The sequence below is a fragment of the Podarcis liolepis genome (genome assembly GCF_965112155.1).
Source record: "Podarcis liolepis genome assembly, chromosome: 3".
In the NCBI taxonomy this organism is placed as follows: Eukaryota; Metazoa; Chordata; class Lepidosauria; order Squamata; family Lacertidae; genus Podarcis; species Podarcis liolepis.
In genome coordinates, this window is record NC_139557.1 from 35,045,703 (window position 1) to 35,069,701 (window position 23,999).

At 41.0% G+C, this 23,999-nt stretch overlaps 1 protein-coding gene across 19 annotated transcripts in view; it reads right to left on the reverse strand.

The window, feature by feature from the left end:
• Positions 1 to 23,999, reverse strand: part of LOC310703246 (dystonin-like) — a 303,015-nt gene that overhangs the window by 14,801 nt on the left and 264,215 nt on the right. For 18 of the 19 annotated variants that reach the window (XM_083495364.1, XM_083495375.1, XM_083495358.1 and 15 more), the window contains 17 exons: positions 23,855 to 23,983; positions 21,754 to 21,924; positions 19,752 to 19,907; positions 19,298 to 19,504; positions 17,411 to 17,530; positions 13,154 to 13,323; positions 11,969 to 12,128; positions 10,776 to 10,970; positions 9,455 to 9,583; positions 6,037 to 6,180; positions 5,187 to 5,375; positions 4,174 to 4,303; positions 3,697 to 3,860; positions 2,877 to 3,039; positions 2,583 to 2,737; positions 2,101 to 2,175; positions 931 to 948 (listed from right to left, as the gene is read on the reverse strand). In XM_083495364.1, the coding sequence (XP_083351490.1) occupies positions 931 to 948; positions 2,101 to 2,175; positions 2,583 to 2,737; positions 2,877 to 3,039; positions 3,697 to 3,860; positions 4,174 to 4,303; positions 5,187 to 5,375; positions 6,037 to 6,180; positions 9,455 to 9,583; positions 10,776 to 10,970; positions 11,969 to 12,128; positions 13,154 to 13,323; positions 17,411 to 17,530; positions 19,298 to 19,504; positions 19,752 to 19,907; positions 21,754 to 21,924; positions 23,855 to 23,983 (2,475 nt within the window). The remainder of the gene's footprint in view (positions 1 to 930; positions 949 to 2,100; positions 2,176 to 2,582; positions 2,738 to 2,876; positions 3,040 to 3,696; positions 3,861 to 4,173; positions 4,304 to 5,186; positions 5,376 to 6,036; positions 6,181 to 9,454; positions 9,584 to 10,775; positions 10,971 to 11,968; positions 12,129 to 13,153; positions 13,324 to 17,410; positions 17,531 to 19,297; positions 19,505 to 19,751; positions 19,908 to 21,753; positions 21,925 to 23,854; positions 23,984 to 23,999) is intronic. The other variant, XM_083495366.1, reaches the window with a different exon arrangement.

Below are 23,999 nucleotides of genomic sequence, written 5' to 3' on the forward strand. Positions count from 1 at the left end.
GGTGAAACTTTAAATCACAAATGGGATTTTTTTACACTGCATAATGTTGAGTAATCTCATTCTAAAAACCTATATAATCTTCCTTTACTATTAGGTTTCACAGGGAATAGATTCTAAGAAAGGATGATACAGCAGAACCTCGGTTTTTGAACATAATCCGTTCCAGAAGAACGTCCAACATCCGAAACGTTCGATAACCAAAACCTGAACCCTCAATACAATAGAGAAACTCAAAACGGAAGCCGCGAAGTATGTTCAGCTTCCGAAAATTGTTCGAAAACCGGAGCAGTTACTTCCAGGTTTTCGGCGTTCGGAAGCCGAAACGTATGACAACGGAGGCATTCAACAACCGAGGTTCCACTGTACTAACTTCTAAGAAGCAAGAAGAATGAAGGACTGCACATGAAACAAAACAGAAATAGGCAGTCTTTACCTGGGATGCAGTCTGCATGGTGCCCAATTTGCAGTGATGGTTTTTATGGAAATGCAATTTCCCTATTCAATTTCTAATTGAATGTCCTTTTTTGTTTTTGGCAAAAGCTTTAAAAAGTGCAAGGTCCTGGATCATCTTACAGTGGAATGCAGCATGGAAATTTAAAGGATACTCCATATATGAATCACAGCAAAATCTTAACAGCAATTCCAGTGTGTAAACCACAGGAAGAATGCCCAAAGGCATTTGCACTACCAATTAATGCAGTCTATTATCTGGTTCCCTTAAAAGTAATCTCATTAATGAGGCAGCAGCAGGCAAAAAAGGCAATTCCCAAAACAAGGAAACCAGTTAAGCATTTCCAGAGAGGCATCGTAGCTGACCAACAATGAATTAGCTTAGGGTGAAAGGGTAGGGGAGGACAAACCACTGCAAGCTGAAATGATGATGTATTAAAAGAATACTAGGAACTCCGTAACACATTCCACTGTTTATACCTGATTTCCCAGGAAGAACTGACAAGAGATGGAAAATGGGAGAAAGACATAATTAGTGTAACAGGAAATCCTCTAGAACACACTCTAACAGCACATACACATTCTACATCTTCCAATTTAGTATGTAGCTTAGAGATGTGCCGATAACATCAGCTGTCTGGGCTGTTAATGCTGTCAGACCTGACTCCTATGACACCTATCTATTGCTTGCTGCATAATCTGATTTCCTTCCGCCAAATTCTCAATGGAAAATGATATTGCTGAATTGAAATGAAAGAAGGGGATGACAATTTGGTAGATCCCCCCTTGATATCTACTTGCTGGTTTTTCTGGCACATTTTCTATCTAGAAAAAGGAAAGCATGCTTCAATGAAATCAAAATCAAACAAAAAGAAAAGACAGGATGGTGATGACAGAGTACAACTTTATTCAAATATGTTTGGAAGGCTAATACACTCCCAACTGTTTGCTCTGTTGGGAAAATAATAATAATTCTAATTCAGAAGTTAATGAATGTTCCACTATAAAACCTTGAAACCTGTAGGTATAACTCGGTGCACGCATGGAATATTTGTAACAGGCATTAAGCTCTATTACTTGGAAGTTTCATCAAAACCCAGGCTCCTTTGGAAAGTTATTTACAATTCCAATGCAAGAAAAGATTTATTGTGACTTCGGTGGTATAATAGTAGCTTTTCTTCTTCTTCAATCACAAGCTAAAAGATCAGATGGGGTGATTAAAGAACAGCTGTGGTGCATGAGGTGGGGTCCTGCCACTGCGGCACTCTGTTGGCTGCAGTGGTGCTGCCACTTGCTGGGGATGCAATGGGGAGCCAGAGAAGAGATGAGGGCAGGAGACCACTGGGTTGACAGCAGTGGTGGCCACAGGGGCACATGCATCTGCGCCTACCACAACTACTCTGCTGCCACCTCACCCCAGAGAACGATAGCACCTGCAGCCAAGAGGGTGGCACAACAGCAGCATCTCACTTCATGCACTGTGGCTGGTGAAAAATGCAATAGGGTCCAAAATGATGATGATGATGATGTTGTTTTAAAAAAGAGAAAATACCTCAAATTCACACTGTATTATTAATTTAGTTAAATTACTCCTTTGCAGAACAGGGGAGTCTAAATCCAACAGATAACATGACTGTTTTCTATACTTACTCTGTACTTGTTATCACCAATCTGCTCCACTTGGAATCGCTTTGCGCATTTACATTTTGCTACCTGCCTTGTCACCTGTCAAAACGACAATCAGAAGCAAATTATATTAATTGCCATTTATGGTAAGTTGTGGAATCAGGTCAAGAAAACAATGGGACTACAGTGGTACCTCGGTTTACGAACTTAATCTGTTGCTGAAGTCTGTTCTTAAACCAAATCCGTTCTTAAACTGAGGTGCGCTTTCCTTAATGAGGCCTCCCGCTGCCAGTGCCCTTCCACTGTTTGGCTTCCATTTGTAGACTGAGGTAAAGTTCACAAACCGGAACACTACTTCTGGTTTTGCAGAGGTTGTAAACTGAATAGTTCATAAACAGGGCTGTTCGTAAACCGAGGTACCACTGTATAAGTTCAACATGCAATTCCAGAGAAAGATACTTTAAGAAAGAGGCTGAGGGGCGGGGAGAGGGGAGGGAGAAGAGCACCTCATCTTCAATTTTGTCGGCATCTGTCAGAGGCTTGTATGCATCTTTGTTCGGATGAAGTGCTGCTACAAACTCGTAGTAGTCAATATAGCCATCACCATCTCTGTCAAAGATATCCGCTACTGCACTCATTTCCAATCGACTAGTAGGAAATTCTGCAGATGAAAAGAACAGTTCAAGTTAAAATGAACAACTCTTACCAATAACCTTTCGGGAAACTGACTTACTAGCATTCCAAAACTCTGAGGAATTAAATTTAATATGCAAATGATCGAACTTTGCTTCAAAACTTACTTGAAGAAAGAATCCCATCAATAAATTCCTGTCTGGTTATCTTTCCATCCTGATCTTTATCGATCCTCCTAAAGAAGTCCATGACTCGAGATTTCTTATGGTTCATCCAACGCATATACTTCTTCCGCCAAATATCAAAATCAAAGTTGGCAAATTCTTTCAGCTTGAGACAAAAGGAAAAATGGGAAAAAAGAGGTGAACTGTCTTGTGAGAAATACATATAATCGTGATGCTAAAGTTCAGAGCAGATGTTAATGTGCAAAGTGTAAGTCAACCTTAGGAACCTTTCCCTTGCCCTTCCCAAAACCCTGTTCCCTTTTTTTGAAACTAAAGTATGAAGGGGGCTTACAAATCCTTAATTATCACTATGATCACCATTCAAGTAACTCTAAACCATGGCAAACTCTGACAAGGAAAGTGGTGAATTTGTTCTGAAGGGAGTACAGGGAAAGCGGAAGGAGCATACATCCCAATATTATGTCTACACAACACCAATGGCACTCCATGCTGATGTCTGCTTATGTGATATATCTCCATCACAAAAAAGCAAGGGAGAAATTAACATAATTAATGTAAATTGCTTTAAATATAATTAATGTAAATCACTTTGAATTACCTTTGCAATAAAAGTGAATAATTATAATGATGCACAAGCAGGGCTTTCACATAATTGGGTGTTGGTACGCACTGACCAGCGCATAAGCTACTTCTGCCTGTCAGAGGAAGGGTATATGCCTGGTCCTCCACCACACGAAGAGGAGTGGCCAATAAGACATGAGCTAAGGCTTAGTTATAGCAAACACATCTGTTGTTTACTGACCTCCTCTAATCGGTCTAAAGCATCATTAAGTTTCCTTCTTCTTTCCAGAGCCAGAAGCCAGACTTGCTGCCATTTGCTGACCAAGAGGTTCACCCGTGGATTCTTGGTTTCAATCTGAGCCTGTGCACCTGAGGGGTACATGCTTGGTGTTGGGGAACGCTTTCCTGTTAAAATACAGGAAAATGTACTGTACTTCTGCTTCTCAAGGCAATGCAAACAAAAGGTAGCATAGCATACATGCTTGTTTCTATAGGAAGAAGGGAGAGGCCTAACATGCCTGTGATTCCAGGCGCCATCTAACAGAAGGGTAGGTTTGGCTTTAGGGCCACAGCTTCCTGACCCTGTAGACAATCCTGTCCACTTCATAAATCAGAAATAGTAAGTTAAATTCTGACAGCTTTTAAATAATCAGTTAATGACTAAAGGCAATGATATATGTGATACCACATTATATATAAATGTGAGATCATTACTTACTTCCTCCTCTTCCTTTATCCAGTACAGGAATATGAGAATGAATTGGACCAGATTCAGCTGCTTTCCTTTTATGCGTCTTAGTAACCTTATCCACATCAGGCTGTTTTCTAGTCATTTCCTCCATGAATGTCTGCAATTAAAGGGTGGTTGCTTTGGCTAACAATGCACAACAATAATTTGCAACATACCCTGTTTGGGGGTACAAAGGTTCTGATCCAGATGTCTGTGGGATCTCCCATGTATGCACAGAACTCCTACTTCACATGCTGATTTCTCTCATATCTAGATTAGCATCTACATTGGATACAGCATCTCCTTGCTAACACCTGAATGCCTACACAACTACCTTGTCTGCCATGAGCACATGGATGAGAACAACAATATGGGCTGTGGCTTCTTGAGCTACATGCTCAGATTAAAAGAAAGCACTTCCACCAACATCCAAGTGTTCCAAAGTGCATGTTTCTTCCACAATAAGGATATTGATCTCATGTCCCAAATAGTAACGACAAAGTTCTCCTAACTGGCTTACCGACAAGGAAAATACTCAACTTTGACTTTATGAAGGAACTGTGTGGTCCCAGAACAATTCTAAGGCATATTGTAGAATGTAAAGTTGAACACAAGCAATACAGTGTTATCTTACAGTCCAGCTTATTTATTGTTTTCAATTTCTTTTTCTTTGCTGTCCTGTCTCTTTATTCTAAAGGAGAAATCAATTGCACGGTGAATTGGTGCACTGGTTTACTGTGTACAAGAACAGAGCAGTTTCCCTTAATATTGCTTTTCTTCACCTTTTACCAGGACAATGCTGTACAATACAATGAAACAACATAAATAAAAACAGAAGGCTACGTGAACCAGAACCCTTGTTTGATCATGTGGCCAAAGCATGTTTTTTTAATTGCTTATTTAAAAACTTCTGTTTCACCTGAACTTCCAAAATACGCATATGCACATAAGTACATTGAAGCTGACTAGTTTGATCATAATCATAGCAATGGCCCTCTTACCTGATGCTCAGCTATGAGTGCCTTAACATCATCAATCTCCTGAGGAATGACTTCCTTATCTTTTTCACTAAGTGTTGTCTCTGCCCACTGCAACCAGGTTAATAATGCTTCCAACAGCTCTTGATTAGCGATAAGTGCAGCCAGGGCCCCTGCCAATCTCTGTTGATGTTGCTTTGCCCATGCTAACACCTTGAAAAGAAAAGTATGCATGATATTCACATTCACACAACCCAGGGCTTTGGGTGTTCCATTACTTTCACATGAACAAATTTGGCAGAATTATCAAAGGACTGCTGAGCAACCACATTGGTGAGCTCTGTGAGTAGAAGCTGGAACTCTTTGCACCCCATGAAGAGAAGTACAAAAAGAAAAGTCACTGCCTTTTTACTGTGATCCAAAGGTTTCTAGAAGCACAGAAGTGTTGGAAAGCACTGCTGTGTTTAATGATTGGGTATTTAGTGTTGTAACATTTTGAGAATTATCACACAATACTCCTTAATCCTTGACAAATGGCCATAGTGGTTGGTGCTGATGGGAGTTGGAGTCCAACAATGTCTGTAGAACCACAGCTTCCCTATCCCTTTTTCAAGGCTTAACTTCTAATTCATTGTGATTATCTCTGAACATGAACTGATCTGGGGAGTGTTTTACTTCTTCCTCAAGAGACATTTGCAAAGGAAGAGCCAAAACCAGCCTATTACACATGACAGCATGAGTATGTTAAACATTTTGCTCTCGACAGCTGGATTGTTTCCTCACAATATAAGTGCCTTGCTAATTGTCAGTTGTGTTCCAAGATATCAAAGACTGATTATTATTACCAGAGAGAACTTGCTAGAGATGGACTGACCTCTTCAAACCTTGCTCTGATGATTGTTATCCAGTGCTTAATGGTAGTGATGGAGTCTGGGTGGCAGATAGCCAGGATGGCTTCTCCCATACCTGTGGCTTTCGTTAGCTCAGCCTTTTTTTCTTCCAGTTTTCTCATGAATTCCTAAGGCAAAAACAGTGATTTCAATTAGGTGCTGGCAGTGGTTCAAAGGTAAAATCCAAGTGATTTCAGACTTTGCTGGTTTAGCCAAAAAGAGCAGATGCCTACACTGAATCACTTGGCATCTGAACTGATCCAGTGGCAGGGAAGGAAGAAGAGAAGCAAAGCATGAGGAAAGTGATTCACTTATTAAGAATATTTTAAGATCCACTGTAGACTAAGGGCTAATTGAAGAGACAAAATGCATGCTGGAGTCTGCAATTCAATACTGCAATATTTATGCACACACACACACACACACACAACTTTGTGAGACAGTACTACTTAGATGTCATAGCAAGTTAATTACTTTTGGACATGTTTCAGGAAACCCAGTGGGTTGATTATTTAATCAAACCACACACTCAACTCAGAGCACCTCTGCTCAGTTGTATAACTGGGCCAGCATATATTTATGCAGACTTCTAGGGACCATTCACTGAATTCTTGGACTGCAGGATGCTAACATGTCGACTGCAGAAGTAACTGACCTACTGAGCTATCTAAACCTCCTTTAGGCCAGACTGTGTGTTGGATCAGGCAAAAGTGTCCCTTCACTCAACTCTCCTGGCTGAGACAGCCTCCTGCTGCCTGCTGAATCATCCAGGGACGGGGGGGGGGAGGGGGTTCCTGATGGAGGGAGTGGGCAGGGCTATGCTGACTTGAGATTCACTGGATCCCAAGCCAGTTTCACTGCTATTGTGTGACAGCATCTGGTCTGGACTGGACCCGAACATCCTTTACCCTCCACGCATCTTCCATTATTCTCACCCTGAGTAGCAGGACTTACGGATATGGCAGTGGCCTTGCTGCTCCACAAAGCCCCACATGTGGGAGGATGGCGCCCTGAACCAGGAAGAAATCAGGACCTATCTATCTGGGTTACGAACTAATGCCAACTTCCCTGTGGCACTTGTTTCCTGCTTCCTGTGGATAAGGAATAGGGGATGCAAGCGTCTCAGGCCCACTTTCACTGGGGTTCAGATAACAAAAGAACAGTCCTCTTCTTGAGAATTTTGTTTGAAATGCTCAAAGATACCTGAGAATTCAGATCTCCCACAAATGCCCTTCTATTTGTAAAGTGACAAAACACAATACAGCCTTTACTGTGATGGTCCCCACCCCCAAAATTCCTCCGCTGCGATAAGCAAAGTTATTATTTTCCCCTTTTAATCAGGTTTTGAGCCCACCTGGATATTTTGGCTGCTGTGTTCTCTGCTGTTCTTTTAGACTATCTTCTATATTTTATGGTTTTTTTACTGTGCACATTGTAAGTTATAGGCCCTAAGTCATCCTATGCTGATATGGAAAATCAGAAAGTGAATTAAGGATATATAACATTTTTCAAGAGAAAAGATTTATGAGACTTTTGAGTGGTGTAGGAGGTGGACTAGGGTAGAGAGAGCAAGAGCATAAATGTCTTTCCCTTCATACCTAGTTTAATGCATTGACCCACTGTGCCTATCGGCCCCAAAGCCCACAAGGAGAGGTAAAATCTGAATTATCTAGGAGACCTAACCTCTATTAAACCAAGTGCAATTTTTTTTAAAGGGTAATTGCTTGTGAAACTGAGCTTTTCAATACAAAATAAAGGGCTGAAATGCCTTCCTTGATAGAGCGGCAGTCAAGTAACCCCACCAGAGTAGGGTAAGAATTTTAAAATGTTGCTACACGAAAAGATTCCTATTAGACATTTCCTTCACAAAAACAAAGGGGAAAGCAGCAGAACTAAAGTATATGATATATTTAGCTTTAGATAAAAGTATGTTTGAAGATACTCCAAACTTCACATTGTGTTAAAATGCGTCTTCACTCAGAACTTCTACAGCTTGTAAATTTTTAAAGTGTGGTTTACATTTTAGCTGCCGTTATTGTACGTTGTTATCCTGTGTTTACGTATTGCTTGCTTTGCCTAGAGAACTGTGCGTGTAAGGAAAGAGAGAGAGAGAGAGAGAGAGAGAAAGAAAGAAAGAAAGAAAGAAAGAAAGAAAGAAAGAAAGAAAGAGAGAATGAGAGAGAGAATATGAGAAAGAGAGACAGAGAGAGAGAATTTGCTTTTTCTTTGGTGAGAGAAAATCCAAAGAGAACCATCTGGAGCCTGTTCAGAGGGAATGACAGTAAACAAGATATTCTCTTCTTCATTACCAATATAGCGTCTGGCAGCCTTTCAATGATCTCATTGTATGGTAACAGATACATAAAGACTAGCCAGGGGGAAAAAATGGTGGAGCTGGAGGAGTAGCTGCACAAATGGCCTGACTCATAGCGTAGACCGTTACCAAAAGAAAAGAAAAGAAAAGAAAAGAGAGAAAAAGGTGGGGGGGAGAAAGTGGGTTGGGAGTGGGGAATGACAATCCAACTGAAAGCGATAAAACTATGGGAAGAACTACATGTTACAAGAGACAAAAGCAGCAGCTACACATCTCCTCAAAAATACATAGCAAAACAGACCACATGATGTGATGATGTGGTTGCATTGCGAATTTTCCCACTCCACTTCATTTACTATAATCACAATCTCCCTTAGCATGCAGATCTGTCCTAGACTAGTGTAAACAAGTAATGATCTGCACCTTCTGCATGCCTTGCTCTTATCCACTATAAATGAACTGCCAGTGGTGTGCTAGCCTGGTGGGTCATAAATTTTGCAGACCTTGTTCAACAGAGGGGTATAATGGCTTCATTCTTACCACCTGACTTCTATGACGAGCACTATAAATATTTAGCCAATTACCCACCTTCTTATGCCTTTGTCCTGAAGTGTTTCCTGCTAGCATTTCTTTTTTCCTGGAAGAGAAGGCTCAACCCACTGGGAAAGTGGCCTACAAAGTATGTATGTAAAGACTGGGAGTAATAGGAAGAGAATGAATTTGCTACTAGAATTCTGCTGAATCTGACTTCTTGGATAGAGAGGATTGATGGCCTGGGACATGGTCTATGCCAGACTTCAAGGGGTATGAGAGGTTCTACTGCAGTTTAATAACTGTGTTGCTATGAATATCAAGAATTTTATTATGGTTTGGGAAGGAAACATTTAAAGTAAGTATACTGATTTTAAGGTGCTTTAGCTGATTGAGTTATCAATCACCCATCAAAAGTTTTCCACGAGCCCTTATTTCTAGGAAAGAAACTAATTTTCATTGCCAGATACAAATAAGTCATAAATAGTTTTATTTTATTCCGACCTTTTCATAAATCTAGTCTCAAGAGCCAGCACTGTCTCAATTATCTCACTCACCCGATGCTGATCTATTAGAGTACGCAGAGACTCTTCATCATCTGGGAGATTGCCATGGAAACGAAGGGCCTGTTCAGCCTCAGCCAGCCATTCCAGAAGAACGTGCACAACTGAGTGGAATTCTTCCGCCTGTAAAATGAAAGTGGAAAAGAAAGTGGGGGGGGGGGGGAGAGAGAATGCTGTAAAAGGGATCTGGACTGAAAGAGTACAATGTTGGATTCCTCCCATGAACAATGAACCTGTGCCCAGATTGGTGGAATCATTTATCATTCAGCAATGGAGGTACATTAACTTTCCATTAAGGAATCTGACATACAGCACTCTGATATCATGGCTGTAAAAATGTCACATGCTTTTAAAAAAGGATTTAATAAAGCCCATAGGCCTGTTTGTGCATGCTTTTAAATATATGATTGATAGCATATGTGAAAGTGGAATTCAGAGCAACCTGCCTTCACACTGACAAATTATCAGGTGGAGTCATGCTAGTGAATAATGTTAATTACTTTGTGGAGTGGGGGGAGCTAACCGAGGCTGTATATAGAAGAGCTGAAAGCAGTATCACTATAGAGTTGTCACTGCCAGTTACAGCCTTTGCATGTTCAGTGTGTGTGTGTGTGTGTGTGTGTGTGTGTGTGTGTCTTGCAATGGTCTTTGGTCAAAATGGTTTTTCAGATTTTGGTAGTGCTTTAAGAAGTGTCAGAAAAAGGCTGAGCCTCCAGCTTCAAGTGGCGCAACATGAGTTAGTGAGGTATCTATGTGTGCACTTACTGCATATACCTAATGGACAATGCCCATAACCACCACATTACTCTCCCTCAGGAGTGTCTGGAGGAGTTTGGGAACTGTTTTGAAATTATTTTCCCGATATTTTTTAGTATATGAAAGCAGCAAGGCTTCTGCACATGTAACTCTCTACAAAGAAAAAACAGAATGAAGTAAAAAAAAAGTAGCACCGGCCTATCTTTCTCCTCATGATTCAATAACTTTTTAAAAGGTTTCCTGTAGGGCAGGCTATTTGCAATTCAGTCTAGTCAAGAGCACCACTCCACTGACATGGCCTCGTGAAATAGCTGCAATTAGCAATCAGGACTCCTGTTTCAACTTTAATGTCTTTTGCATAAGCTGCCTTGTGCTTATCTATCCATTGCTTCACTGTGGACTCCTTAACTTATGCAGAACCTGGTGGCACAGGCATGGCACAGACAAGGCCCTCCTTGTCTCGTCGCTTCCTATGCGGCAATGATACCCAGTGAATGCATTCCCAACCCATGCATAGGCTGCATCTGATTGAAATAAGTGTAATTGGTTCATTCTTCACCTGGTGGAGGGCTTGTTCCAGTCGTGTTTGCTTGGAGACGGACAATGCACACACCGTCTCCCACCGAGTGCCCAGCTCCTGCATCTGGACCTTAACCCAGGAGGAATCATCACGACTACCTTCTATCAGTTCACGAGCAGAGCGTTTCAGTGCCTGGACGCTGCCTGTCCTTTTCCCCAGTTCCTTCTGGAAGGCCTAAGAAAAGGAAATAAATGGTTCCTTCTATTATCTCCCCAAATAATAGAATAACACAGCTATCACAACTATGGAGAAAGTTCATTTTTATAGACTTAATTTTAAAAGAAATTAAACTTAACTGAACATTATTTTGTTTTCTAATGTGAGTCCCGTAAATATTTTCATCCCCCTGTCTGGCTTTGTTTTATTCAATCCTTGCTACTCTACCATATTTGAATTTCCCCCTCACTTCTTACAAATCAGTAGTCCTACATATATTCCGAAAGAAACCGTTAGGTCAACAATATCTTCCTTATGCAATGTGGGATCACGTGAACACTGCCAATTAAAAAAGAAGACAACATACTGAAAACCCCTGAAACTTTCACTAGGAATCTCGAGGCACACAAGGAACTGAAAACTAGTGCAAGCTTTGATAACGTGGGGCTCCTTCACTCTCCCTGCCTCTCTTATACTCCTACACTCTGATCCAGGGCTCCACATCTTCTGCAATATTTTGCTGAGACAGTTTCTTTTTGTCTCAGCAGTTCTATATGTGCAAAAGCATGTGTCCACAAATCTCTTGCTTCCTTTAAAAGACAAGGGGCAGCCCTTGCAGATGGTGGAACATGTGAGCAGCAGAGTTTCTGCATCTCTTATAAATGGATTGGACTAAAAAGCTAAGGCTGCTAATGCTATTACCCACTGCGTCTGAGAAACTTTCAAGAGCGTTTTTAGTTCTAATAATCCGAATTAAAATCTGCATGAAGAAAAATGTAGCAGAACAACTTTAGCACTGAAAGCAAGTTTCAGATAAATCTTGTTCGTTGCAGTCAGCAAGCTCTTTTCCCTCTCCAGTCAGTTTTTATACCACAGGCCAAGGTTTTTAACCTATTGAACGGGCTCATCAATCTTTCTTAAAAGTTACAAATTGACCCAACAGGCATTTACTCAAAATGCTTTGAACAGCTTGATTCAAAATAATATGAAAATGACTGTAATTTTGTAGCCATTACCTTGTGATTATCTATTAAGTTCATCACTAAATCAATGTCTCCATGCACAGGCTGATCTTCGGCCAGCTGCGGTTCCACTTTGTACAGCCAATCTATGAGAGCTTGAAGAGCATCAGTAAATTGCCCAGAAAACAGCAGCGCTTCTTCCAGTTTGTTTTGTCTGAAATGGGAAAACAAGACAGACACAGTGAAAGAAGGGGGGAAGAGTGATTGCAGATCTACAGGAACCCTATGCCCATGCACTCAGCTATATGACTCTAACACCATAAATCTAGGTCTCTTAGGATTCATCCTACCTCCTGCAGCTTCCTTCATTTACAGCCTCTCCACAGTAACAACATTTCTGCTTCTATCATGCCAACTACTAGTTCCTACTTCCTAGACCCCTCACCCTGCCTCCAATCAGTCGCTCTTCCAGGGGCTACATGCTCTTCCAGTTTTACCACCACCCCTTCCTCTCTTCCAACTGGGCTGGGGGAGTTTTCAGAGGTAACAATAAACAAAACAAAATATTCTGGCTTTATACACCTCTCTATCAAGACCAAGTGGAGGAGCCAAATGAATATATTGTTCATATATTCAGGAGACAAGATTTGAGCTCAAACCTAAAACTAAAGGAATATACAACATAAAGAAAAGTGTGTAGGAGTTGGAGCATGCACTTCCCATTTTACAGGGCTCTTTCTTTTGAAATGGAGCTCTAAACCATCCCAGAGACCTTGGCTGAATATGAAATGGGTCTCCTCTGCCTCCTACCACCCTTGGAAGAACAAACCAATACCTTTTCTGCAGCTGGCTTATTCTGAGATTTGGGCTCCCGTTTACTCTGCATCCAGTGCATTTCCAATGTTGGTTTGAGAAACAGTGTACACATGATGCTAGAGATAATCCACACCTTTATCTAGCCTGTCATTCCTTATTAAATGCTGCATTTCTGATGCCTTCTCCCCTTCCCAATCAGCTTCATCTTAAGCGAATAATGTGTACACAGTCTTAAACACTCTAAGGGATGGGGAAGTGGAGCCAAGAACCTACATCCTCTGCTCAAAGTGAGACGCTCATAATTTTATTCTGACCAGGGACATTCTCTGAAGACCAAGGAAAATGGGATGATAAGGAGAGAGTGACCTAGCTACTGCTTTACAGAGCCTCTTTTAAGTAAGATGCAAAGCTTTTTTGTCTTACCTTTCTACAGATTTTCCACATACTGTATCCCATTTGTCTCTGAGTTCACTCAGCATATCATCCAGTTTCAGATTGTCATCAGCTAGGGAAGTTTTTTCTTTCAAAGCACGTCCACTTCTATTTGTGGTGTCATACACAGAATGTTTAGCTCCAAGAGCCTTCTGGAACTCCTGTTCAAGAAAGGGACCCAATATGAAGCACACAACACACATAACCTACAAAACTTATTTTGTGCCGTTTGGAGACGAAGACCACACTCACGCATCATGGTAAGCCATAAAGCATGGCTTACAATGCATGGATGAATTATGCCCACTTCACTCTTCCCATCTCATGTGCAGAGGAAACGAATCAGCTACGATCCCTGGCTTAGCATCCCCTACCGCTTAGCGTTACATCTAAACCAGGGATCGTGGTTTGTTTCTCTCCCAACAAACCACAATTTCTAGCAAAGCTCCGCTTTTGGCTTAGCAGTCATGGCTTGTTGACAGTGAAATAAAGCATGATCCCAAAGCCAAGGATCAGGGTTTGAGTCTTCTGTGTATTAGTAGGGAGGAAATAAACAGCCCAGCTAGGCGTGTTCATGGTCAATCATTATCTATGATTTATCAGATGTGTGAACAGGGCCAAACACAATGAATGAGATTTTCATACAAACTACATTTAGCAAGGAAATATCATGAAATGTCACCGGGACATTTAGATTCCAGAACCCGCTGGCATTTATTCCAGAATATACCTCGTGTCCCTGGGATCAATAAGACTATCAATCAAATGACTTTAATTGAGCAATTAAAATAAGTTATGCAAGAGAAATGGTAGCAAGCCATTGGTGCTCAGCTTGAAGTGATAGTGCACAAGTTTGGACTGTCTTCTACAAAGCATTTACACCAAATCACTAGCATTCAAATCAATGTAGAAGTCCATATTAAATCATCTGAAACCCAATACCTTAGGTTTACTGACTTATGGACTAGAATAAAGAAGCTACACTGGAAAATATTATTCCATTCTTTACCATTAAAAAAGGAACATGACAAACCTTAGGTTATCTTGCATTCAGTACACTACTTAAGAAAGTATTAAATGCTAAATACTACAGAGAGTGAGTGCTCCCCATGTAAACAATCAAATGCTTGATTATTTCTGTATTGCTATCTCCTCTGGAGTACGGCTGTGCTAAGATTATCAAGATGTACATCTATCATGCTTTTGCAAGAAGGCACAAATAAGGAATCCGCCAAATAAATGTTGGTCAGTAGAAACGCAAGACTCAATTTTGTGAATTCTTTGGTGGCTATATCATTTACAAATATTCTCTAGAATGAAACTCACAAGCAATTACAGTCATTGAAACAAAAATGAATTATCCTACCAATGTCACTTCTGTAAAGTAAATGGAGGTTGACTTGTAATGAGGTGCATATTAACCTAAAAATGGGGGGGGTAGCTGATGTGGTGACCTAAATATGATTTGGACCTCCAATAGCCCCAACCAACATGACAAATGGTCAGGGATGATGGGTGTTGTAGTCCAGCAATTTTTTGAAAGTTCCAGTTACAGATAGGTAGCCGTGTTGGTCTGCCATAGTCAAAATAAAAAAAATATCCTTCCAGTAGCACCTTTAAGACCAACTAAGTTAGTTCTTGGTATGAGCTTTCGTGTGCAAGCACACTTGCGTGTATCTGAAGAAGTGTGCTTGCACACGAAAGCTCATACCAAGAACTAACTTAGTTGGTCTTAAAGGTGCTACTGGAAGGATTTTTTTTTTAATTTTTTGAAAGATACCCCTGCCTTAAAATATATCAATATTCTTTTTTTAAAAAAAAAATCCTTGAAAAAGGGATTAAGACAAACTACACGGCCCATTCTTTCTTCACTGACTTCTAAATATAACATGCAAAGAGCTTGGTGGTGGTTGGGGACTGATAAAAAGGCAATGAATACTCCTTCAAATCTTTGGCAATATGTAACAAATATGAGACAGCTCATTTTTAAAATCTTCATCTCTCCTTATTTGACAAACTCCAAAAGAATGAAGCCAAGTTATTCCATATATCAAATAGAGCCTAGTCTACGATCTTTAGCCTTAGATACTAAAAGCATTAAAACCTTCAACAATGGCTCAATGGTTTACTTTATAAAAGGAAGATTGAAAACATGCAGCAACCAAAGGCATGTAACATACAAATATTTACTAAGAGGAGTAGCTAGGATTTTTTGAGGCTATTTTATGACTGTCCATGTATCGGGGGAATGAGAGGTTAATAGAGGTGGACAAGTCAGTATGTTTCCAGTGTGTGTCAGTTTACCAAATGTGCATTCATAAATCCATTCCACCCCTTTTCTGAATTAATCTGCATTTTTGAATTTAAAAACAACATGAAAATTTGACTTTTTTTAAAAAAAAAAAATCTAAAAATGTTTTCCCACAAAACACCCATTTCTAAACATACTAGTTGCCAGCTGAGTGTAAAAATCCAGTCCCGGAAGTAGACTGGTGGCCATTCTGAGCTCTTTTAAAACTCAAAATCCTTCCAGAATGCATATACTAATGGGATTATCATCTGATCAGTGGTGAGGTCTGTAGTTCAGTGTTAAGACCCATCCTTTGCATATAGAAGATTCATTCCTGGCACCTCCAGGTGTAGAATATTCCTATGTGAAATCTGTGTGAAATCACATCCAGTTTGGTATAAGGCAGCTTCTGGTGTTCAGAAAAGGCAGTGGCAGTCATAATTAAGCAGGGCTGCTGGTTGATATGAATCCACTTACGCATTATCTTTTATTTATAGTGATGATCTTACCCATTCATCTAGTCATGACAAGTTTTAACACCCTCTACATCCATATAGAGTCTTTGGCACTAGGACTCAGTAAACTGTGTATAATGAAGGGGAAAGTGCTGAAAGCTAATTCAAAGGCCTCAACAGTCAATTTTATTCTATTAAACAAAGTTCACACGCTGGTTGATTGTAATAAAACAAGGAATATTAAAAGTATCAATAAAAACAGCTAAAACAATAAATAAGAATTAGAGTTAGGTAAAAGAGGCTAAAACACACATCTAGCTTTCTGGATAGGCTTGACTAAACAAAAATGTCTTAAGGCAGGCTTCCTTAAACTCGGCCCTCCAGATGTTTTGAGACTACAATTCCCATCATCCCTGACCACTGGTCCTGCTAGCTAAGGATCATGGGAGCTGTAGGCCAAACATCTGGAGGGCTGAGTTTGAGGAAGCCTGTTTTAAGGGATGGCAGAAAGAGTACAGTAATGGTGCCTGCCTGATGCAGACAGACAGGGAGTTCGAAAGTGTAGATGCTGCCACATGGAAACAACGGTTTCTTACAAAAGGATCAAACCACCTAACAAGAAACACAGTGGAAGGCAAAACAACAACAACAAAAACTAGCAGTGGATGTCCAAAGCAAACAAAGCATTAAGAAAGAGTGTTTTGTTTTTTTAAGAGCAAGGTGCTAAAATTTGATTGACAATCAAGATATTGAGAGTGCTAGGCAGACCAAAGTAACAGTAATTCTTGGAACTTCAGCATGCAAGTAGTTTTGCAGAGCAGATAATCCCTGTTCACAGTGTGTCCCTTTCCCTATATCCATTCAGAAGAGGCCCAGGTTTTAAAGATTACTTTTCATCTGCACATCACCAGATTTATGGAAAGGCGCTTGACAGCTGTGGACCCTTAACAGAAAAACTCTCTTTTCTCCTACTGCAACGTTCATTTGTGTTGTTGACAGTCCCATTGCATCTAATGCATTCCAAGTGGTGGGGGGAATTGTTTCACTAAAGCGATTAAGGATTTGTCCGTCAAACTGTACTTTACTTATTTTTTTGAGATAAGCTGGGTTGTTTTTTGTTTTAAAAAGTGTTACAAATGGTGATCCACACAATTTCTGAGCCCGCCTTGAGTGTAGTTAAACTCTAGCAGATCCTATTGTCCTATAACATTGCACACAGGAAAAAAATAGTAAAGTGCCCTTTATCTTTTTCCTATGATTCTTTACTATTGTGCTTTTCCTTTCCACATGTAGTTTCAGAAGATGGAACCCTGCAGAGAAACCTCCCAGCTTCTATTTATTTTACAAGCTGGAAAACTGCCAGTGTTTGAATTTGATGGTGGCAAACATTCCAACCTAGTGACCAATAAATCTCCCTCCTCCTGCTAATTACACAGTGCTTGGTTCACTGGCTTTCCTGCCATCTGATTGGACAGCCTCTACATTCCATTACCAGTGACTCACCTTATGCTGGGCAAGCTGCATCTTAATTTTGTCTGGATCATTTGCAATTTCAAGCTCTGTATCCAGAGTCTTTTCTGAATCATCCAGCCATTCAGTAAGTTTGTTCCAGGCTTCATGGAACTGTGGAAAAGGAAGATTTTCAATTACATACATTGATAGGCATAGATTATGCATTCAAAACATTCAACACACATTTAGCTTTGAAAAAATATTAAGGGTTGCATTCAGTTAGGTTTCACTCGGAGTGTATGCACTGAAATTAATGGGTCTGAGTCGGTCATGTCTACTAATTTAAATGGGGGGAGGGTGCAGGGTAGGCGAGGACGGGAAGTCAAGTTGTATTGGCAGAACTCATGCTCAGTCAGCAGAGTATAAGGTTCAAGCCCCATGCTGGGAAAATCCAAGACTCCCAACCTCTGTTGACACAGTGACATATCTACTTGACCAGGAGTGGCCCTTCCTGGCCCGAGGGCCACTCTGAGGGTTGCTGAACCCTTCAAGGGCCACATACGCTCAGCACAAATGCAAATAACATGCTGCCACCCATGCACCCACCACATGTAGAAACATACACGATACATACACACACATACACACAACATAAGGTAAAGGTAATGGGACCCCTGACCATTAGGTCCAGTTGCGGATGACTGGGGTTGCGGCGCTCATCTCGCTTTATTGGCCGAGGGAGCTGGCATACAGCTTTCGGGTCATGTGGCCAGCATGACTAAGCTGCTTCTGGCGAACCAGAGCAGCACACGGAAACGCCGTTTACCTTCCCACCGGAGCGGTACCTATTTATCTACTTGCATACCTAGAGGTCAATAAAACATGCATACTGTTTTTCTGCCAACATCGGTGCTGGACTAGGAAGAGGCGATCCTTTCCTCCTAGCCCAGGGCTGGAATGAGAACAAGAGGCCCCCAGTTACCCTGCCAATGTGCCTCTTCTCCTTTTGGCAAGGAAACATTGAAAGCAGGACCTGGAGCTCAGGAAACAGAAGGAAGTGCTTCTGTTTCTGTTTCTTGAGTTCAGTGTCCTATGTCTGGCATCACAGCAGAAGGAGAAGAGGCACCTTTGCTAATAAGTGGAGGAAGAGGTCCCAAATTTTCTGGGGGCAAGTAAGTTGCCTGACATAGCCTCATGGGTCCCATGTGATCCATGGGTTTGCCACTCTTTCCTTAGACACACTATCTTGTTGGGATGATTCACACATATGATAAAGTGCTGTTGTGACGGTACTGCAATCATGCAGAGACTGTACTTCCTTATTTTTTATATGGGATGTTGTTTTGTTTAAAAATACCCCACATGACAACTGCAGCCCACATGAAAAACTAACACACATAATCAAAAGTTTGAGTTGCCTGCCTCATGTAGCCATCTCTCTGTCCCACCCAAATATGGGCTCTGATTTTCATCCACCTCCTCTACACATACAAAAAAAACTGAAATGACATGGCCCCTACACAGTCATATCCCTTTGATAATGAGCCTCAGCCTAAGTTGAAACTACAAAAATGTTGGGAAGGCTAGAAGCACCCATGTAGAGAGGTTGCAATTTGTTTCAGAAAATGGTGTATTAAATGAAGATGATTGTGAAAAATAAAATAAGGATGAACTTCCCATGCAAAACAGGAACACTGCTAATAAACATCTGCATCCATATACCACTCTGTTGCTGGGTTGGAAAGTAAAGATTCTACTTTCACTTTTGGTGTAGGGCCTGAAGAAAAAGCCATTCTGGCTCCCACTACTTGCCAAACCTGTTGAACTAATATTCCAGTTTCCTTTAGATGACTTAAAGTCATCACACTGTTCATTTAAACATGGGTTTAGTTACAGCAAGGTTACGCTCAAATTGTTATGGAAGACTTGCCACATTACCTGCTTGGCACGCTTCCTTGCATCATCCAAAGCTCTTCCTCTTTCCACTAAGCGCTGAACTACTTTTTCCCATCTACTCTGGACACTGATCAGCAGATTTTTAATGAGGACAACATCCTGTTTCTGGCTGAAGTATTTCAAATGTGTTCCAGTTTTGTCCAGCTCAATAATCTGGTCACGGTGGGCATTCACTTCATTGGCAAAGACCTTGTGAAAGAAAGAAAAAAGATAATATTTGAAAAGCTTCAGAGTCTTCTAGCACACAGATATATACCTAAGAAGTGATGGTGTTATTTGTCAGTGACACTATAAAATGTCACTTTAAAAAACTGTAAAATGTCTTTGGATTTTAAAGGTGCTGGCTTGCTTTAAACATTAATACAAGCCAGCCAGCCTGTGGGTCCAAGGAACGGGAAGAAGAAAGTTGCACATCTGTTGTTGTTTCTGTACATACCTTGTGTTCATCAATTTGAAATAAGACAGTATCCAAGATAAGACTTGGCCGAGAAGCTACTGTCAAGGTTTGCTCAGCTTGAGTAAGCCAGTTGATGAAGTCCTGCAGTGAGTTGTGGAACTCCATTGCCAAATTGAGAGCTTCTTCCAGTTTGATCTGCAAGAACACACCATAAATTAGCAGCAGTGGGCAGTTTATACTAGAAACCATATAAACTTTATAGAGAAATAAACCAAATCATGTCTGAATGTAATTTGGAAGAAGGCCACTGTTGTCCTGCTGCCTACACCCCCCCCCCCCCAGTTTAATACTGGTATGCTCTGAATATTTAAACAACACACAAGGAAAGATATTTCTAAAAATATTTCAGCAGAAACTGACAAAACAGAGAACCTACAAGGACTGAGCAGGCAGAAGAGCATCCAGTGCCACATACAGATTCCTGCCATTCAGTGATAAATGATGAGCCTTACAAATATTCAGACAGTAATCCAGGAACATCATTTCAGCTTTGATTCTGCTTGCATGAAAAGGGGATGATATGCGGTTGCATTGCATGAAGGATTAGGAAGATAAAGTTGGGAATTTGCACTATGGTGAATATCCTTTTTTGCACAACGCAGGTCTAGTTCAGACAACTTTGGGGCTGGTAAGTCTTTGTGCAGAACGGAAGCTACCCCCCTCTCTTCCACTGTACAGATTATTGCTGTTTCAGATGTTATGAGAGTGAGTGTTAAGCTCCTGTCCTCCCCACTATGGCACAATCAGAAGGAGAAATTCAGGAGGTTTCATTTTTATTTATTTATTAACTAGAGCCTTTCATAGCAGCCAAACTCATGTGTTTAATCTTAACTATGGCTTGCCGAAATGAAAAAAAAAATTAAGCCATAGTTTAAGAAGCTGTCTTGTTTATGCAGTTTATGGTTCAGATGCAGTGCTAAACAGTGGTTTATCCAAAATGGAAGTGGAAGCTTTCGATCTTCCCCTCGGGGCGGGGAGGAGAGGGGAGTGAACAAGGACTCAGCTAGATTGTATATGCGATATAACAGTGTCCTACCAGATGGCGCTGTGGAGTCCCGTTTTTCTCTACCTGTTTCCCCTGTTTAAATTTACAACGCATTTAACTGAAACACTTCTTTAATGTGTCTAGAGGCTAGTCTAACTGCAACTTAAGTTTTGAGGCTAGCTGTGACTTACTCCCTAATGCTAAATAATGGTTTAGTGATACAATGTGAACTGGGCCCCTTTCTCATACAGGTGAAGAATATAATGTGTTGGGTGTCAACATGGTTTGTCTACAATATCATACGTAACCGTACTGACTACCCAAGGTTTTGCTGGCCCAGGCCATCTAATACAATTGAAACAATCCTTTAAATTTACATTATATGAGAATGCAAATACTCCTTTTTCCAAGAATGGCTTCATTTGTTTGTTTAATCATTTCTGTTTCTTATGAACACATTTGTATTTCAGCTGTTTCAAGATGTAATTTATAGTCTGGCTCAGAGTAAACTGTTTATCTATGTTTGGAGTATTTTTTATTTTTTTATTTTTTTACAAAAGAATGTCCACTGCCATGGAAACCCATAGCTATGAGTAAGATGCTTATCCAGGAATATGAGGTCGCCTCCCAGAAGGCACGAGAGAGGCCTCATCACTTAAAACTTTTAAGAACTGCTATGTTCAAATGCCAGCAATAAAATTAAAGCATCAGTTCCAAGCTGACAGGATGATGGACTGGGTGGCTAGAAAGGATTTATTCATTCCTTAGGTCTGCAACCTATAGACTACAATAGGAGGTGTTTTCATTTACAAACATTGGTCTGCTGCCATGTAATTTATTGATCAGCTTTTCCAGATGAATCATGGTGTGTGACATCATTTACAGGTTTAATTGCATGGGTCCCTAGCGCCTGCTAAAAGGAAAATTCTGTATTTGCAATATTCTAATATTAAGACACATTTCAGAGAATTTCCCCATGTTCGATATGCAACATACTTTTCTTTCACTCAGCTTTGTTTCCACCGATTCCCATTTCTCTTTAAGATTATTTATGTCCTGCTCAACATTTGTTTCAATGGTCTCTAGGCATCTTGCAAGCATCTGTAGGCCCTTTTGCATCAGACACTTGTATGTTTCTTCTTTAGCTTCAAAGGCAGCACAGAGTTCCTAAACAAAGAGGGAAAGTATTGCAAAATGCATAAACATTTATTCGAAAATGTTACCCCCTTAAAAGCTTCACATATTACTTTAAACATGCTAGCTATATTTTGGGGAGTTAATGTGAGTTGAACAAAGGAGGTGCCACTGTGCATTTCCAGACCTGGGCAGTCTGCAGCCCACAACTAATTTCCAGGGGCATGGATATGCCACTTCTCCCTTCCCTCTCCAGGTTCAAAAGAGAGGCTAAAACAAGGGCTGTTCAGAACACAAGAAACAGCCCAGTAAAATCTGATTTATTACTTGTGTGTGTGACAGTCATAAGCTTTGGCCTGTGCCCTTAAATTTCTGCGTGAAATGAACCATCTTACCAGGCCATGGTGATCAAAGCTGATCGAAAACAAAGGCATAACCACAAAAGATTGTGAAGCTGCATACAGAAAAACCCACCAGCTATACTTTGCATCTCCGCCAAATATGTACTTATCGTCTAAGTTAGCTTTTCTAAGAAATATACACCAAGGCTCGGGTGCAAAGAAAGGCAGTTTGTGTGCCTTGTTTGCCTGGGGCTGGCTGTTCTATTTAAAAGCTGTTTCATTTAAAAAGGAAGTAGAAAAGCTCTCTCCCACACGTGAGTGCCATTTCTTTACAGTCCAGATATTGGTTGCAATGCTGCACATGCTTGCAGCGCCACTGAATGATAACCTAAATCTGAACCTAGTTGCAATTAAAAACTTACCGTATTTTTCGTCCTATGGAACACACTTTTTCCCCTCCAAAAATGAAGGGGAAATGTGTGTGCGTCCTATGGGGCGAATGCAGGCTTTCGCTGAAGCCTGGAGAGCAAGAGGGGTCGGTGCGCACCAACCCCTCTCACTCTCCAGGCTTCAGGAGAGCCCCACCGCCAGCCCCACAAGCTCGGGGGACAGCGGGGAGGCGCAGCGCACCTTTCCCGCTGTCCCCGACTTGGTTAGAAGGCTGGCGGGGGGGAGAAGCCTGCTCCTCCCCGTCGCCAGCCCCGCAAACTCGGGGGACAGCGGGAGGCGCAGCGCGCCTTTCCCGCTGTCCCCCAACTTGGTTAGAAGGCTGGCGGGGGGGAGAAGCCTGCTCCTCCCCGTCGCCAGCCCCGCAATCTCGGGGGACAGCGGGAGGCGCAGCACTCCTCCAGCCCCGCACCTGGGGGGGGGAATTTCCCCCCTTTATTCCCCCCCCAAAAAATCTAGATGCGTCCTATGGGCCGGTGCGTCCTATAGGGCGAAAAATACGGTAATCTTATATTCTAAGTACAAGAGGGCAGGGAACTGTTAATGAGGTTTTGGCTCTGAACTACTTCATTCAGACACTGAAAAGAAGAATACCATTGTGCTGTCTGGTAACTTAGAGTACAGTCTTTGCCTCTGTGTACTGGTAACATGAGTTGTATTGATGAGGCAGGAAATAATAAATGGAGAAAGTTCTGCAATCATTGGCTAGCTTTTTTAAAAATGTCCTAACAAAAGCTAAGGAACAATAGAATAAGCTCTCAAATTTGAGACTGCAAGTAAATTCAAAAACAATCTGGTTTAAAGATGAGGATATACAGAAAAGAAAAAAAGGAAAAACTCAACTGTCTGAGCAGTTCTCATCATTATTTTACAGGGAAGAGAAAGACTTTAAGGGTATTCTTGATGACTCTAGTACTCAGCTAAACTTTATAGCTGAGTAACAGAGTCATCAACAATACCCTTAAAGTCTTTTTCTTCCCCATAAAATAATGCTGAGAACTGTTCAGACATACACATGTACTGCTCAATCAGTTTTGCTAATTAGTAAATTACCAAAAAAATAAGAGTGTTCTCATTAAACCTTACAGGCATTTCACTTTGCAAATGTTTCACTACAAACGGCCACAAAAGTTTAGCTTCCAAATTGGGACCATCTGCAATATTGAGATCCTTACCATATGGATATTAAGCTGTTCTCTTGCAGTCTCTGGTAAACCACCAACTGGTTTTGATGCCAAAAGCTGACGCTCCGTTTCTGTCAGCCATTGTTGCAGATCTTCAACTTCACCATGGAAACCTTGGGCCTAAGTGATACATCAC